Source organism: Bison bison, unplaced genomic scaffold, assembly GCF_000754665.1.
Source record: "Bison bison bison isolate TAMUID 2011002044 unplaced genomic scaffold, Bison_UMD1.0 scf7180017864266, whole genome shotgun sequence".
Classification (NCBI taxonomy): domain Eukaryota; kingdom Metazoa; phylum Chordata; class Mammalia; order Artiodactyla; family Bovidae; genus Bison; species Bison bison.
This window is the reverse complement of record NW_011494838.1, coordinates 1,024,906-1,042,564: the sequence shown is the minus strand read 5'-3', so window position 1 is coordinate 1,042,564 and position 17,659 is coordinate 1,024,906. Positions and strand designations below refer to the sequence as shown.

The 17,659-nt window shown below is 55.2% G+C and overlaps 1 protein-coding gene across 1 annotated transcript in view; it reads left to right on the top strand.

Annotated features, from left to right (window-relative positions):
* Positions 1 to 17,659, top strand: part of MYT1L (myelin transcription factor 1-like) — a 132,683-nt gene that overhangs the window by 93,638 nt on the left and 21,386 nt on the right. Inside the window, 3 exon segments of the mRNA XM_010848441.1 lie at positions 4,868 to 4,930; positions 10,641 to 10,724; positions 11,985 to 12,206. Coding sequence (XP_010846743.1) covers positions 4,868 to 4,930; positions 10,641 to 10,724; positions 11,985 to 12,206 — 369 coding nt within the window.

Sequence of the window (17,659 nt, the reverse complement as noted above, 5' to 3'; positions counted from 1 at the left end):
TTTAAGTGAAAAAAAATGTTTTTGAGTTTTCACATAAATGTTTTTGAATTGAACTTTTCATATAAATGGGACAGATCTTTTATAGAGTTGACATCAATCATTCCAATTACAGTTTACTATTATAGATGAGGCCTAATTTTGCATTTTCGTGATTTCATTTAAAATTGAGAGTATTTAAAACTGAGAGTATTTTGTGTTTTACTTAACAAATGCCCCTGGTAGGATGGGTGTGAAAGCAAGGGACAAACAAGGGCTTTTATGATGGGGGACACATGTACACCCATGGCTGACTCATGTCAATGTATGGCAAAAACCACCACAATATTGTAAAGTAATTAGCCTCCAATTAAAATAAATAGATAATTTTTTTTTTTTAAATAAAAAGGGCTGTTACAGAAGCACGCCACGAAATTCTTCAAAAATCTCCTGGAACCTGAGTCTAACTTTGACGCTGTCATCCCATGGGTCCAGTGAGCGTCTCTCTGCCTGCTTTGCTGCTGCTGTCAGAGCCGAGGCCTGTCTGCAGTCTGACCTCACAGGGTGGCTCACAGGCGAGGTGAGGCCCAAGGACAGGTCAGAGCTGCCGGCAGGGCTTTCGCCTTTACTTATAAGATTTTTAAAACTAAGTAACCGGTTTTATCAAGATGAGAGACCTGAGTATCCTGAGGACGCTGTCCCTGCGGACCGGCCCAGGGGAGGTGGCGCAGCAGACGCTGGGCGGACTGGCCACACGGCCCTGCGTGGCTCCTGCCTCCCGCCAGCGAGGGCGCCTCCCCCGCCCAGGGGCTGCAGAGAGACTGGCCGGCTCTGGGTCCTCACCCGCATCACTTCCGGTGGCCTTGATCCCTGAGAACAGGCATCTGAGGCTGCGCTGGACGCCTGCCTGGCCATCCGCTGCCCCTGTCGAGGGGCCGATGAGACAGCTCCCTGCCTGAGCCCAGGGTGGGCGGCTGCACAGACTCAGGGCCCGTCACTGACGGGGCCCTCCTGTCGCGGAGAAGATGCCCTACTTTAAATGTCTCACTCAACAGAACTACTTATCAAGCCCTTGAATTTCTTTACAGAAGAGAGAGAGGATAAACAACAACAAATACAAAAGAGAGAGGATGACGGGACAAGAGGAGATGCTTTAAAGGTGTCCATCGGAGTAATTAAGTGACACAGCACAGCTTCAGTCAACAGATTAAACCACTTCTTTTCCCACTACACCCTGCGTCAGGGTGCCAGGAGGAAAGTCACAGCAAGGGGTGACATGTCTGCAGAGGATGAATCAGAGGCAAGGTGAGGAGGCTGCCTCTGCCCCGTTTGTGATGTGCGGATCAGAGGATTCTCCTGATACCGGCCGTGACGTGTGGAGAGGACCTCTCCTGTGCTGGTGGGACTACCGACCCAGGGAGGCGTGAGCTGCAGTGGCCCTTCTGGGGCCGGATGGTCGAGAGGAAGTCAGAGTACTCAGGCCTTACGCCTTAGATTCACAAAAGCCACAGAAACCTCTTCTGTCCCTACTGAGATAGGCTAGTTCCAGGAAATCCAGGAGTTTGTGAGTGGTCCTGATTTTTTTCTTAAGACTTTTGCCTGAATTTTGCAAAACATAAACGTGGTTTAAAGATTTTATTATGATTTTTCCATATACCTTCTTAAATGTCTACACAGGACCAATTTCTTCAGCCAGATAATAATATGAACTACCCCGAATTACTTTCTCTTGATGTGGATTAAATCCCAAGGCAATTCAAGATCACAGATAAGGCAAAGGATCACGAATGTTTCCGTTGGGAACAGAGATTCTAGGATTATGCGTTCATATCTCCTGCCTCAGAGTGTTTTTACCCATGGTACCTTTGGACTGGAGAGAAAAAAAATGAAGAAGCTAGTATTTTATTTATCAGAAACTTACAGCTCTAACCACAGGCCTGTAAAACAGACCTGGTGGAGCGTCGGTGACAACTGGCCGGAGGCAGGGAGGACCTCTGGCTGGGGTGGCCTCACCCAGGTGCCGGAGCACCAGCCTTGCGGGGAGTTTCCATAGAAACCCAGTCGCGCTCTGCTGCCCTTTCCAAAGCCAAGCTGTGCGGCACAAGCAGCCCGCCGATTCCATCCTCCGGGGTGTGGGTGGTCCCACACGGCCTCCCTTCGCGGAGGAAACGCGCCCCTCCCGCCGGCAGAAGCCATCGAGCTTCTGTGCGTTGATCGTGCAGCAGCCTGAGCTGCTGCCACCGGAGCTGATCTGCTGAAAAGCAGAGACTCCTTTTGTTACACGAATGGCCGCTTACCCATTCACCAACTTCAGAAAACAGTGTATTTTTAAACGCTGGGATGTATTAAAGCGAGGAAATCTGTATGCGAATCTCAGAGTTTGTAAAAGCCTTAAAGTCTTGAGCAGTAACACAAAAATGAGCTCCGCAGCGCTGTTAGAGAAAGAATAATGAGTCCCCACCCCGGACTGCCTCCTGCAGCTCAGAAGCTCTCCCTAAAGAAGAAAACGGCAAACCACCGCCCTGCGGAGAACCAGGGCGGGCTGTTTCTGGGGTGGGTGACCGTGAGTGTGAATTCGCAGCCCCCACCGGCCCATCTTCTTCCCCCGGTGAGGGTGTGACTGCGGAGGGCTTAGCTTCTCCACATTCGCACAGCCCACAGCAGCAGGCCAGGTGCTGGATCTCATCTACCTAACTTGAAACCCTGAAAATAAAACAACAAACCTTTCCAGAAAGCCAGGCCGCTTTCCGGAAATGTTTTTTTCTTTTTTGACACTGTGACAGCTCTGAAAATGACCCAAGTCAACATTTTCTTTGCTTTCATGGTGACAAAAGGTGTTTTAAATACATCTTTTTTTTCAAATGACACTTTCATAAATGGTTTAAATGCACAAAAACGACTCCAAACTCCTCTTTTTTATAATTAGTAAAGATCTAGTTCTCGCTTGCAGTCTTGCTTGTGACGCCTCGATTAAACTGGAGCAGCGTGTGTCAACCTCCTCTGCCTCTACCAGAAACAGTCATTAAAAATTTCTGCTTGTGCTTAACTGAGTATATTTTAAATGAATTTACACTGAGCTTAGGAAGAGTTGAAGGGTTTCTTTGCCCACAAAGCAAGGCCACGTGTACATGATTGGCTGGCAGGAGACGTTCCTGTTACTTGATACGTTTTCAAAACAGAGCCGTGCATGGAGAGCTGCTTTTCTTAGGATGATTTTTACTGCTTCAAAATGTCCTCCCTCTGGGGTTGGGGAGGTCTCTCCACATGAGGTGCCATTTGGGAAATCAGCTAGTTAAATTCAGTCACTCACATTATTGATCGAGTAGTCTTGTGATCAGACTTGAAGTTCATGCACAGCTGTTACTCTAGTGACAGTCAGGTCTACAGTCTGATCCGGGTGTTGCTTTTGATGAAAGTACAGCATCCTTCGGCCTCCGACTCCAGTTTTTACACCCTGACTCCACTTACACACGTCGATGACATCTCCTCCATGTTTGCCTTCCCCGCAGTGCAGGTGGTAAATTAAACTTTCGTCCTTCAGAGGACACACCAGCCCTACGCTCGAGTTCGGTGACTGTGCTCCTTTCCCCAGGACTAGATGAGAATTAGGCAGTTCCTAAACATCAACAACGGACTGGACATCTAAGTGTCAAGATATGACATTCGCACCCCTGGACTCAGCCGGGTCTGTGTGGGCCCGTCACACACGCCCTGACACGCTCACTGACCTTGAGAAGGTCTGTAAGCAAGTAATTTGCTGGCCTTGGCCCAACAGCCAATACCCAGGTGTCTTTCAGAGCGGAGAGCAAGCTGAAATCACCCAGAAAGCATTTACACTTATTGACTGTTTTATATTCGTGATCTGTATCCCTGCCAGGGATTCAGATGCTCACTGAGTGTGGATGTTGGCACAGGGCCCCCTCCAAGAGTCCCTCCTGGGCAGTAACACCGTTATCATTTCATCCTTGCTTCTTGAGAGCTAACATTTAGTAAAAAGAAAAGATATGTTTCCCTCTTTTGGCCTTTATTCTCACCCTCCTGGTGGGTACAAATGCAGCTGACGTAGCTGGAGCCAAAGCGTCTTTGCAGGACGGCTGGTTCCCGCGATGGTGGATTCAAGGCAGTCCTCGGAGGCAGGACTCAGGGAACTCTCTTCACACACAGCGTCTGCCACGGGCGCAGCTCTGATGTGGCAGAGAGACTGCAGGGAGCTCCCGGGAAGGTTTAAGCACGGGCCCCTAGGCGTCCGGACCCCTCTCATGATCTCAGTTGACTTGACCTGCGGACCAAGAGACCTTGGTGCCAAAGCAGAGCTCTCTGAGTGCCCACGGAGGGTCTGAAAGACCCCTGGTCCCACTCCCTGGCCTAGCACGGGGGTACCTGCACCAGGCCCCGCAGTCGATCAGGGGCAGGGCTGGGAGGGGTCAGCGTGGCCGGGCCCTTGTAACGTGTGGTTTTGAGTTTAGACACAGACCAGTCTCGGGCCAGTGTGTGTGCCTGTTCATGTAAAAATTCTCACATCATGTGTGGAAGGTGCAGCAACTCGCCAGCTGTGACTGGCCCACCAAGCTTGAACAAGAGACGGGGCGGGCACGTGGGGCGTATGGAGGTGGGGAGACTGCAGGTTGAATATCTGGGGACCAAGGTGCTTCCCCAGGACCTCCGGCCCCCGGGAGCGCCGCCGTGCGCAGAGGGAGGCGGGGTCTGGCCGAGCCCGGAGGAGACGGGGATGGGGCTACTCCGTGCACCCTGGGACCCTCCAGCTCTGGCCCGCCTCCTTCACCGAGGGAGGCTCAGCATTTAAGAGACTCAGAAACTAGATGCATAAGGAAGCTACTTGTTCGGGAGATTGAAGCTTTCCAGTGACCCCCGTGTGTGTCTGTGATTGCAGGTGCCCCACGCCTGGCTGCGACGGCTCCGGGCACATCACGGGCAACTACGCTTCCCACCGCAGGTACGTGCCTCGGGCTTGAGCCCCCCCCCCCGCCATGCCCTCTCAACTCAGGCTCCACACATGCTCAGGTGGCTCCATCGGGGAGCTGAGGGTCTAGAGACCCTCGACCACAAAGCAGGCTGGCCCCAGCCAGTGGCACCCTCACTCAGAACACCAGCTCTCAGGCCCACAGGCCCCTCGGACGCCCCCGTCCCCCCGGCAGTGGTGCCACCAGCTCCATCTGCAGGAATCCTTTCTCAAGTCATGCAGGAGCACGCCCTTCTAAATTGACAAAGGATGAGAAGAAGAGCCAGGATATTATAAGCTCCCTGAGAACAGCCACTGAGAGGCAAGCTTGCTAATCCCACTGAGAGCTGATCTCCTAAATATTGAGATTAGAGCCACAAAGCTGTTTGGTTATTATAAGCAGGGATCAGCAGAGCTGAGCACACAGAAACGCTTGACCTCACAAATCCGGGCCCGCCTGTCCCGGAAGGCAGGGACTTCTAAGGGCAGCGTGGAGATTCTGTCGTCCAAGACGATGGGGACTCCAGGCCGCTCGCACGCCCTAAGCAGTTTATGAACCTCCGTTCTATACCAGGAGCCTCCCAGGTGGCCAGGGTAAAGAGTCTGCCTGCAATGCCCGAGACACAGATTTGATCCCTGGGTCAGGAAGATCCCCTGGAGAAGGAAATGGCCACCCACTCCAGTATTCTTGCCTGGAGAATCCCATGGACAGAGGAGCCTGGAGGGCTGCAGTTCGTGGGGTCCCAAAGAGTCAGATATGACCTGGCAACTAAACCATGACAGCAGCAGTTCCACGGCAGGCCCTGTGTTAGGAGCGCAGGGACAGAGACTTTCAATACAACGTCTGCGCAAAGAAGGGTGTAGACCCCGAGGCCCTGAGCAAGAATGCCTTGTCGAGTGCATTCAGGATCAACAAGCCCGGTCAGGACAAGAGCCGGTCTGAACAGAGACCCTTGTAATACAGAGTCTCCCACGAAGGGCGCAGAGCGGCCTCTAACAGATGAACAGGCAGCAACACAGCTGTCAGCCTGCCATTCTCCGAGATCAGATTATAGATTGGGCAGCGGATGAGCCCTTCAGTTTCCCCCATGAAAACTGAAGGGAAAGGACAGAGAAGAGACAGAGAGGGAGGAGTCAGGAGAGTTGGGGGTCACCCTGAGGCCCGTGGGATGCAAACCAGCAGACTGGGCCATGGGGGGCAGGGTGCGGCCACGCCATGTGGCTGCAAAGCCCCCAGGACCAGGTCCCGGGGCTCCGGTCAGGGCCGCCCCCCGCTGGCTGGCTGGGCTTGGCTCAGGGACACAGCTCGCCGGGGAGGCTCTTTCCTCGTTAGGGTCCTGCTGCAAGTTGCATGCTTCTGTGTCCACTTCCCATCCATTTGAGAGCATCCTTTAAACAGCGTGGATCTGGGGACTCAGGCGTTAGGAAGCCCCACTAAGAACCGAATGACGGCCAGACTTCACACTCGCTCGACGGAAACACCTCAGTCTCTGTCTGGGGCTGTCCGCCTGGCACTGTGGACGTTTGGGGTCTGACCCTCCTTTGCCCTGGGACCGCCCCGTGCACCGTCGGGTGTGGGAAGCAGTGCTAGCCCACCCACTCGTTGCCGTGGCACCCCCTCCCCATTCCTGACGACCGGGCGTCTCCAAACACACCGGACGTTCCCGGGGCCACTGCCACGCACCTCAGGGTCCAGAGGAGTCTCGCCAGGTTGTCTTGCCGGGTTTACCAGGCCGCCCAGAGCCAGCTGCTGCATCATGAATGCAGAGCAGAGTGAATACCTCCAGAAGGGATCTCCACAGCAGCCTCACTGCTTTAGGGAACATGAAGTGAAATCAGATCAAGCTCAAGTTCAGTATCTAAGCCAAGCACACTCTGCACTACTCTTGATTTTAAGTTAGACTGTATCTCAGCCCTCACGAGGCCACAGCTCCCAGTACCGAGCAACGCCTGCAAACTAAAAGCGAACCTTTCCTGGTCATTTCATGTCCACCTGTCTGCTTTTCTACTTTTTTTCTTTTTGGTTTGGCATGACGTAAATTTATTCAATTTAATTTTAAACATGTGTATGCGTTCACTTACATTTTAGAACAGGGTTAGTTAGTATAGTGTAAACTTGTGAGTAAAATGTAATTAAAGCTTGACTTGAAGCCCTTCTCTAGGGCTGGAGTTAACAGTACCAGGACTAGTCCACAGAGCTGAGAAGTAAATTTGACTGGGTTTTCAGCCACTTGCGGGCTATACACAGCCCTGCGGGGTGGCATGTTCCACAGCGTTGTTCATCGGAGAAATTCACTCCGTGTGTGCAAGTCAGAGCGGGCTCGAGCCCTTGGCTGGGAGGAGGGGCCTGTGTGACAGCTCCTGTGCACACTGGGCGCCAGAGAGAGACAGAGGCCCAGTGACCCTCAGAGGTCACAAGTACACGTAGAAACACGCCTTTCGGGGCGTCCCTGGGGGCTCAGCTGGTAAAGAATCCGCCTGCAATGTGGGAGACTTGAGTTCGATTCCTGGGTTGGGAAGATCCCCTGAAGAAGGGAAAGGCTACCTGCTCCAGTATTTTGGCCGGGAGAATTCCACGGACTGTATAGTCTATGGGGTCGCAAAGAGTCCGACACAACTGAGCGACTGTCACATCCTGGGAACATGAGGTGGTGTTCCCTACTTTGCGAACCTCGGGGAAATTCCTCCCAGGGAGCAGACCCTCACTCAGCCTTATTCTAAACCCTGCCAAGATTCCAGCCTGGCACAGGCACCTCAGAGATACGGCGGATTCGGTGGATCCGGGCCACTGACTCGAACGCTGTGAACACACTCACCATCATCTGAGCCTTCAGCGAGCTGTAGTTATTTTGTAGTATCAAAGATCACAGGGCAGCACAACAGATGTAACAATAATGGAAAAGCTTAAAATATTGCGAGAGTTTTTAAAAATATGACACAGAGACATGAAGTGAGAGATGCTATTGGCAAAATGGAGCCTGTAGACTTGTTAGACTCAGATCGACCGCAACCTTCGACTTGTGAAACACGCAAGGTCCGCAAAGCATACCGCGAAGAGAGGTGCGTGCCTCTCCCTGGGCTCCAGGGAGGAGAGGACTGACCCTCGGGCTCCCCGACGCCCCCACCAGAGGCAGGTCGTCTGCTTTCGGACATCACCTCTCCCCAGGGCTGTGTCCTGGACGCTGCCCCGGGAACCAGGAAATGTGCCCCCCGCCATCCTCAGAGCACCCTGAGCAGCGGGAGGATCGTGTCTGTCTCTGCTGGAGGAAACAGGCTCTGAGTGCTTAGCTGTAGGAAGCAGGACTTGGCTGAGAGGCCACCGCCGATGTCCCGGCTGGTCGTGGACGGACCGCCCCTGGACGGCCTGAGACGCTCCCTCGGGGAGAGGCAGGGCCGCCCTCCCGCCCGACACAGGCTGTGACTCGTTGCAGTTGGGATGGTGGTGTGACTTGCTGTCTCTCCAGCACTTCTGAAGCTTTCTTAAGCTTACTGTAATCAATAGTATTGACCGTCTCTGATGTCCTACCAAAAAAACACAACCCATCATCAGAAGCTCTGTCTCCTCTGACGTCGGCAGAGAGACCTCGCTCTGCAGACGGAGGAGCTCAGGCCACGTCCCAAGTGTCCAGTCTTCAAACCACAGCCACGAGAGCCCTTTCTTCAGTTCTCCGGCGAAGGCGCTGTTTCCAGGCACCGCCTTCTTTCCCTGACCCTGCTCCAGGCTGGCTCCTTTCGGCCGTCTCCAGATGCGCCGGCACAGCAACGTCTCTGGGAGGTCCTCCCCGCAGGCTCCCCAACACCACCCCCCCACCCAGGACTACAGTCTCGTGGCCCGGAGCACGCACAGCGGGAGCCTGAGTCCCCGGGACCCTCCCGCCTGGGCAGCGGCACCCTGCAGGCTCCAGGCTGTCCACCAGGACGGCGCTGCAGGAACCCATCCCTGGACCCTCCCATCTGTGCCGAGAGCATTTCCATGAATCGCTGCACTCTCCTCCAGGGCTGCTCTGACCCTCCGGGTGTGAACACAGGGCACAGGGCCCCTGCAGCCCGCGAGGGCTGGTGCTGGTTCCCAGGCACCTTCGATCCGCTCTTTCACAATAAGGACACAACCCGCCCTCCCTGGGGACGGGGGAGGCACGGGGCCGAGATGCGTCACTTGGTCCCCTGAGCTTGGGGAGACCAAGCTAGAGCCCCATGTCCTCCCTGCCCCGAGGTGGACGTGTCCCCCAGTCCCGGGGAGGCGGGGGAACCAGCCTGAGGAAGCGCAGACACCAGCAGGAAAGAGAGCCCCCTTCCAGGCTCCCCGGTACCAGCACAGATCAGGACTGGCAGCCTTCTGGGGGGCACTGGCCCCATCCAGAGGCTCTCACGTGGGCCACAAAGCTCTGCATGCAGACGGCCACACGCACAGCTTCTCAGGGCAAGGGCCAGCATGCAGGACCGTCACTCAGACAGAGCAGCGCCCCTTCCTGCCCATAGGCTGGCCTCGCTGGGCCTGGCAGAGCCTCGGAGAAACTTGCCGAGCCTGGGAGAGCCTGGGAGAGCTGGCTGTGGGCTCTCCCGCCTTGGACGTGATGCCAGGATCCCAGTCCAGCCCCTGTGTCAGAGCCAGGTTTTCCTCGGAGTCAGAGTCACGTCCAGACTGAGCTCCCTGCGGCACCACTTGCTCTGCTTTGGTTCTGTTCCAGTTTCTCTTCACTCCCAGCCCCTTCTCGGCAGCGGGGGCCCAGAGCCATGCCTCCCCCTGAAGTTCAGGGTGGAGGAGGGAAGGCAGGACAAGAGGGAGGCAGGCAGGACAGGCCGACACCGCTCAGCCCCAGGGCGCAGGTCTGGGCTTCAGACCAACCTCTGCCAGGAGCTGCGGCTTCCCAGAGAGGAGCCAGGCAGCTGCACAAGCGCGGGACACGGCTAGGGAGACGGAAGTGATGGGGTGAGGGGCTGAGGACCAGCGTGCTCAGGGGACGCAGCCCCGACAAAGTCAGGAAGAGGGTCAGAGCGGCACGCCCGCCCAGACCCCGCCGGGCCCCGCCACCAGCCCCCTGGGCAGCTCCAGAGACCGCCCGGGGCCCGGTTCTCTGGTTCCTTACAAAGATTCCCTGTCATTCTATATAATTTCACACTGAAAAGCCTGGTATTAGCTACTGCTGAACAGGAAAGAAAAATCATATAGACATTCCAGCTGGAAAATTTCCTTTAGATAATGGGAGCTGTTCGTTCTCCAAATTCCAAAATTAAATAAAATCTGCTTGGTCAGTCTGCACCGCGTCTTCCAAAGGTGCCACAGGAAGTCGTACATCAGGTAAATGGGGCCGGACGGCAGGCGCACACCCCTCCCAGGTTCGGGGGCTCTGTGATGCGTCTGCAGGCACGGCTGCAGAAAGGAAGAGGGGCCTGTGTGTCTCCGCACTGTAGCCCCGCTGTTCTGAGAACACCCCACCGCCACAAGCCAGTCCCGCCTCTCCTGGGGCTCTGGACCGCACAGGGGCCAGTTCCCCCCACCAGGCTCTGGGTGCCCTTCTGGGAGACCTGCAGTGTCTCAAGCCCCCAAGGTTCTCTTGCGCCTGAATGGGCCCTCCCCCGGGACTTTGTCTTCACGCCAAGGAGCACCAGTTTCCAGAGGAAATTGGGTCAAAGCACCATCAACGGTGAAAGGAGCTCGAGGGTAAAGGTGCAGGCCAGCTTCTGAAGTCACCTGTCTCCTTAGCCTTTCAGGTTGCCCAAGAGCCAAGAAGAGTGGCATCAGGATAGCACAGAGCAAAGAGGACAAGGAGGACCAGGAGCCCATCAGGTGCGCGGGCCGGGGGCGGGGCCGGGGGCTGCCGGCTGGGGCAGGTCAGGCTCGGAGCGGCTGGACGAGGGCGAGGTCACAGCTTTGAGAGCAGAACCACGCACAGCACCCTCCGAGTGACAGACGAGGTGACAGCCGAATGTCCATCCATCTGGGGTGTACAACCGGTTACAAGGAACGTCCCTCTACCACTCACGGGGAGAAAGAGTTAATTTACTGGGTGTATTTGCATACATACTGAGCGTATTTACATACACTGTCAGATTCATGAGCGAGTATGACGTTATTAACCACAACACCCAGCATACGGCTAAGTCTCCCGCTTATGCAAGTCATTCCGCTGTCGGTCCTCTGCTTCTTGCTAAGGAGGATGGAGATCATCGGGGGTACAAGGCCAGCACCCCACCCTCTCCCTGCAGGCAATGGCCCTGAACCTCTTCCCAGTGAGCCTCAAAAACCTGTGATATAAGTCCAATGCCACTTTCCTGAAATTTTAATCTCACTCAGTGTCTTTGGAGAAAAGTTTTGATGAAAACAAACCAAAAAATTAAAGTAAAAACGTGCCTGTGGTTTGGCTGTAAGTCCCGGCGCTTCACATAACCCGTGACAGAGAGGTTTCAGAAGTACTGCTTGATTAGGCTGTTGCTGAACTTTAGCTCCAGTTGGTGAGCTTCCCATTTGTTACAAAAATAAAAAAGTGCTCCTGGAGTACCTTGTAACTAAACCACCTCTGCTGCTCACACCCCTGTCTGGCTGGAGGGGAATCCTGTGGTCTAGAAAACACGGCCAAACAAATAGGTGTTCTCCAGCTCCTGAGAAGAATAGGAGCTGAGAAGCTGAGAACAGGTTTATAAAATAATCATTAAAAAAGAATCCCAAAGTCAATTTCCCATTGAGTTTGCACATCTCCTGCCGAAGGCTGAGACCCTGTCTCAAAGCGGTGCCTCTCAGACCGACACCCGCACCCCAGCTGCTCCAACAAACGAGTTCTCTTCCTCCCGCGGTGTGGGCATCCCTCCCCAAGCCGGGACGCTCTGCTCCAGGAAAGCTTCTTGGACCTTCCCTGGACCAGTTTCCCGGAGGGTGAACTACCTCACGTCTCCACTAGGTGGTGCCTTTGAGTGGTTTTGTTTTGTTTTAATCCCACCGGAACCGGAGTAGAAGATGCTGGGTTTTCCCTCATGTTAGGTTACTTTGACTTGGCTGCGGGGCGCCCGGGCACCTGGGGGCGAGACAGTCACGTGCCCCCTCTGCCCCCAGGTGCCCGGTGCCCGGGTGTGATGGCCAGGGCCACATCACCGGCAAGTACGCCTCGCACCGCAGCGCGTCCGGGTGTCCGCTGGCGGCCAAGAGGCAGAAGGACGGCTACCTCAACGGCTCCCAGTTCTCCTGGAAGTCGGTCAAGACGGAGGGCATGTCCTGCCCCACGCCCGGCTGCGACGGCTCGGGGCACGTCAGCGGCAGCTTCCTCACCCACCGCAGGTGAGTGCACCTGCCCCCCTGCGTGCCAGCGTGGGGGAGCGAGGACTTGCGAACCCACACCAGCTCACAGCATGCCGAGGCGCGGGGAAGGAAGAAGCAAATTTAGACCCATTTTGCAGAGCACACACTCGTCCCACCACATCAGTGTATACGGAGAGGCTTCCCAATGCCTTTGATTGGGATCCACAGAAACAGGTTGTCATTTTACACACGCACACACACTCACAAGAGTATCTGTGGGTTTAATTATTCGTTTTGGCTGAATATGGCCAACAGATCCCACTCAAGGACAAGGTGGCACGTGGTTACAGGAGCCTCATCAGATACATCAGAAAACCTCCAAAAAATCCAGTCCCCCCCCCCCCATTATTATTTGCTTAATTTTAAAATATATGTATATACAATTACATTGACTCAGAAGAAGAGGCAAGTGGCCCCCCGTAGGCATCAGGATGAATGACTGATGCGGACACATCTCAGCCATCCCCAGCTTTCTGGGAGCGAGGCGGGAGACACAGCACCTCACATATGACATAAACCCACGGGGTCTCATGAACTCTCTAACCTCAAACCCCGGGCACCTCACCTCCATCTGCAAAACCACATCAAACACAGAATAAGCCAAAAGGAATGATGCGGCAATGAGCCTTAACGTTCTTCAGGAAGTTTGGTTTTTATTGTAAAGAAGTTCCTGCTCAGGTAGAAACTCAGGGGCCAAAAGAGACAGATGAGTGTCTTTCCCTGACTCTCCCCAAGGCGGGGTGGGGCGTCCCCTCATCTCCCTTCAGAAAGCGCCCTTGAACAGAGAGGCTTACATCCAAAGACACAGAGGCCCCCGACCCGCAGCACACACTGGCTTCTTCCTTTGGGCAGAAACAGATCACAGTGCTCATGGCTGTGTGCGTGGGGTGGGGCCAGCCCTGCACCCGGACACCCGGCCAGGCTGGCCACAGCAGGCACTTGGCAGGACAAACGTCTCACTCTGCTCAGAGCTGCCCTCCCTGCCAGCGGGAGGGCTTGGCCTGCGCCCCCAAACTCCACTCTAGACGGGGTGCTACCCGAGAGAACTCCCTCTGCTGGTACCTGTGCACCCTTGTTCCAGGGCGTCTTCAGGACACAGTCCCAGAGGCGGAAATGCTAGTTTTCACGTGTTGATAGGAAGTACCAAAATGCCCTCCAAAAAGTGCCTGCTTCCTTCAGTCTCTGGCAATCAAAAACATTTAAAAAAATTTTAAGTCCTGCCTACGTGACCTATGGGTAAGGGTCACAGATAAGCCATAATCAGACACAGATGGGAGCAAGCTGCACTTCTCTGATGACATGTAAGCACTGGGGTACCTGGAGAAGGGCATGGCAACCCACTTCAGTGTGCCTGCCTGGAGAACCCCACGGACAGAGGGGCCTGGCAGGCTATAGTCCATGGGGCGGCAAAGAGCTGGACACGACTGAGCGACTTAACTCACACACACACTCTCGGGTACCAGAAACATCACCTGAGGACATGAATGTAACTGCTCCTCGTGCTGTTTCCAAGCCTCTGACTGAACTGTTGCCCGAGAATCACAAGAGTGACCTTCGCAGGGAGCCACCCAGCAGCGTGCACCCCTCACAGGCTGGTCACTCAGCACCCCCTTGGGGCCTGTGGTGCGGACCCGGGCCCCTGACTCTGAGGCGCTCCCACCCGGCGGGACCCTGGGCCCCTCCGCGCACCCCCAACGCCCGCTTACCCTCCGGCTTGACACTCAGGTTCCCGGACCCAGCAATCGCATAAAGACGCCCCGGCTCTCCTGGTTTCTACCCTCCCCGCTCTCTTTCCCCCTAACCGACACTCCTCCGCACTGTGTCTGGCCAGGCGGGGGCTTCCCCCGTCTTGGAGCGGGAGGGAATCTAGGGGCAGGTCTAGTGAAGACAGACCCGTGACTGTGCTTCCGCAGAATCTCTCCGTCCAGAATCCCCGTGATGCACCCTCGGGTCTGCAGACAGCTCACCCAGGGCGCCGAGGGGGTGCCAGGAGGAGACCCTGAGTCCAGGGCAGGAACCCTCAGCCCACCCGGTCTAGCAGCGGGGGCAGAGCTGTGTTCCGGGGCTCCACAGAAAGACAGAGCCGGGGGGCGGAGCCACTGAGGGAGGAGCCTGTGGGGGCAGAGCCTCAGTACCCGAGGCTGCTCCACGGTGGGCGGGGCTCTGCCTGTGGTGGGCGGAGCCGAAGGGGCGGAGCCTCAGTATGGGAGGCTGCTCCACAGTGGGCGGGGCCCTGCCTGTGGTGGGCGGAGCCGCGCGGAGATTTTAATACTTCATTTCTCTGTGAAGCTCACTCAGCGGTCTGACCGCTACCTCTGCCCCCTCTGAGGAGGGAAGGGACGTGCATGCTGCGTGGAGAGTGGCGGGAACCCCCAGGTGGCAGGTGGCGGGCGTCCTCCTTCTGGGTATAAATGTGTCTTGGGGGACAGGGTGCAGGGGGTTAGGGGGTGAACAGGACCCTGGGAGAGCTGACCTGCACTTTTTCAATTATGGTAAAAAGCACACAACATGACATTTACCGTCCTACCCACTCTTAAGTGTCCCGTTCGCGAGCGATAAGTAGAGTCTCACTGTTGTGCAGGCACGTTCACCCCCAGAGCCCTCACCTCCAGAGGGAAACCCTGTGCCCACTGAACGCACTCTCCCAGCCCTGCTGGCCCCTGGCACCGCCGTCTAGCGGGTCGGACTCTCTGGTCCTCAGCTAGGGGGAATCACAAGCTGTCTGTCCCATGAGCCTGTATCTCCATCAGCACAGCTCCCGGGTCCCTCCACACTGTAGCCGGCATCAGGCCACCTTCCTGTTGAAGGCTGAGTCGTGTCCTGTTGCATGCTGGCCTGCACCTTTCAGCTGTTGAACAAGTTTTCATTTGTTTCATTGTATAGATGGAATGTTGTTCCCTGGCGGTGTGAGAACCGCAACCCTGGCTGGCACCCAGCTGAGGCACAAACACGGGCTTAGCAGAGGGTCCTGATGCCTCCCCCCGTGAAGTCCTTGGGCCCGGCCAACTGTCTGGAACCCACTGACGGTTCCTCAGACTTTGAGGCCTGGGTGTGGACAAGCATCCCAGAAAGACACAGGTAGTGGCTTGAGATTCAAGCTGTTTATACAGCCCACATGCCACAAGAGCAAAGCAGCTTTTAGAGTCAGAAGAGTAGACAAAGACAGAAATTCCTGTTTGGTGCTTTCTTCCCTCCAAGCCATGACCACCCAGTGAGATGATGAAGGGCCACTTTCTCAGGGGCCGTAGATGAAAGGGGGGCACCTGCCCTGGCTTCCGGTCCCAGGACGCCCATTTGCCCTGCTTTCCTCTTCAGGGAAGTGACCACACCAACACACCCCCTGCGTGCCCATGCCCCCATCTGCTGTGAAATCGTTTCCATTCATGTCTTCCCTATAAGGATGCGGAGGGCCTCCTCCTACCCCCTTTCTCCTCAGCAGAGCTTCTGTGAAGCTCTAGGAAGTGCTCACTCCATCGTTAGGACTGGCTCAGTCAAGGCAGCTGAGTTAGGCAGCTGAGATGAGGAACAAGACCTGGGAGTAGGTGTAGCCTCTCAGGAGCAAGGGAGGGCGTTCTTGGAAGGGGCAGCTGGAAGTGAGCTTTATCTGAAGGAAAGAAACCAGGCAATGGAAAGAGTTAAAGGCACAGGGCAGTTGCAGGGACTTGATGGGCTGGATCCTGAGATGCAGACTGACCAAGGCACCAGGATCTCACCAGACACGTGACGAGGTGGTGCCTGGAGTGGTTCTGGGTCAGATTCCAGGATCAGGGTCAGAGGTGTCAGGGGAAGGGCTGGAGAGAGGACATTCTGGCAGGGTCTCACCTGCCTCCGGGGGGTGGGGGCAATGGCTCAGCTGACTGGAAAGGCCCCCCAGCCTGAGTGGGGGTGTCAGGACTACGCAAACTGTGGAGCCTCCCATGCAGGAGAGACAGAGGCCGTGAGGGAGGGGCTGGGGAGGGTTCTGTGCCTGTGGATCCACTGCTGTGTGTGAAATGGCCGCACTGTGCACTCACCTCAGTCTCATTCCACTTGACGTAGAATAGAAGATTCTCTAATCCTAATGAATAAATAAGTAAGTGACTTTAGAAGTAAGTCGTCCCTCACTGGGCTTCATCTAAATAATTTTTTTAAAAATTACCTCCCAGACCCTCTTAAACTTCTTCCCACCTGGACCACATGACCTAATTTATTTGTTTTCAGTTCCTCTACAATCCTTTATGGAGAAGGAAATGGCAACCCACTCCAGTATTCTTGCCTGGAGAATCCCATCGACGGAGGAGCTTGGTGGGCTACAGTCCACAGGTCGCAAAGAGTCGGGCGCAACTGAGCGACTTCACTTTCACTTTCACAGTCCTTTATAAATGCACAGATCACCTTTTTTAGGATATTTATTGTGTTTGATGTTTCCCAAGAGAATTGTGGTAAAAATGTCACCATAGTGAGTGACTTCTATGAGTTACTTTTGTAATCAACCTTCTCCTTTAATGTAAATGTGAGCTGGATACGCAGCCTTAACAACCACTCCAAACACTGGAGGTTCCTTTCTTGCTCACAGGACAGAACAAGATGAGGGGACACCAGAGAAGGGCTCAGTCACCTTCAGCACCTTCTTCAAGGGTGGTCTTCATTCCACAGCCCAAGACGGAGAGAATGCGAAGGATCCCCCTGGGAGTCAGGGAACACAGATTACTTCCTTCTTACCCCATGGGTGGAACCTGTTCCATAGGATGCTGGGAAATGTAGTCTGCATGGGATGCTGGGAAATGCAGTCCACTTGGGATGCTTGTGAGTCCAAGAAGACAGCCTGTATGCACCTGCCTTTCTGTGATGTGGAAAAGCCGTAGCTTTTGTTTTTTGTTTTTTTACCAAAATTTATGTCAACAAGCAGCCACAGCTCCCTGAGGTCTGCATAGTTCCATTTCAGAGATGCCAATAAGGAGAAAGCTGGACAACCAAGGAGTGTCTGGGCGCACTGTCCGTGCACCACCAGCATCTCAGTCTGTCTGTCTGTATATCTGCAAGTCCAAGGCCAAGGCTGCCATAGGGCAGGTACGAAAGAAGCCTGGTGCCATGGGATGGACCCCAGGGAGAGGGAGTGAGAGGGCAGACCTCTTCCCATCCAGCCATCCCACCAGGAGGAGCGCCCACCACCCTTGGCCTCGGCGGATGGGTCGCTGTCTGCCCAGGAGCATGGAGGTGGGCTCCCTCTCAGGTTGAGACCATGGCCACACTTGCCCAAACCCCACGTGTGGACAGGGGACACTGAAGCAGCCCCAGGGTTCCTGGCTCGAGACTGGCTGGAGGTAAATCTGGACTTCACAGCACTGCAGCCCTGGCGTGCTGGTCTGGCCACAGGCCAGCCCTGCACCCGCTCCTACTGGGCTCTTGTCCAGCCCCTGGACACTTGCCTCTCCCCAGGGCCATCATGCCAC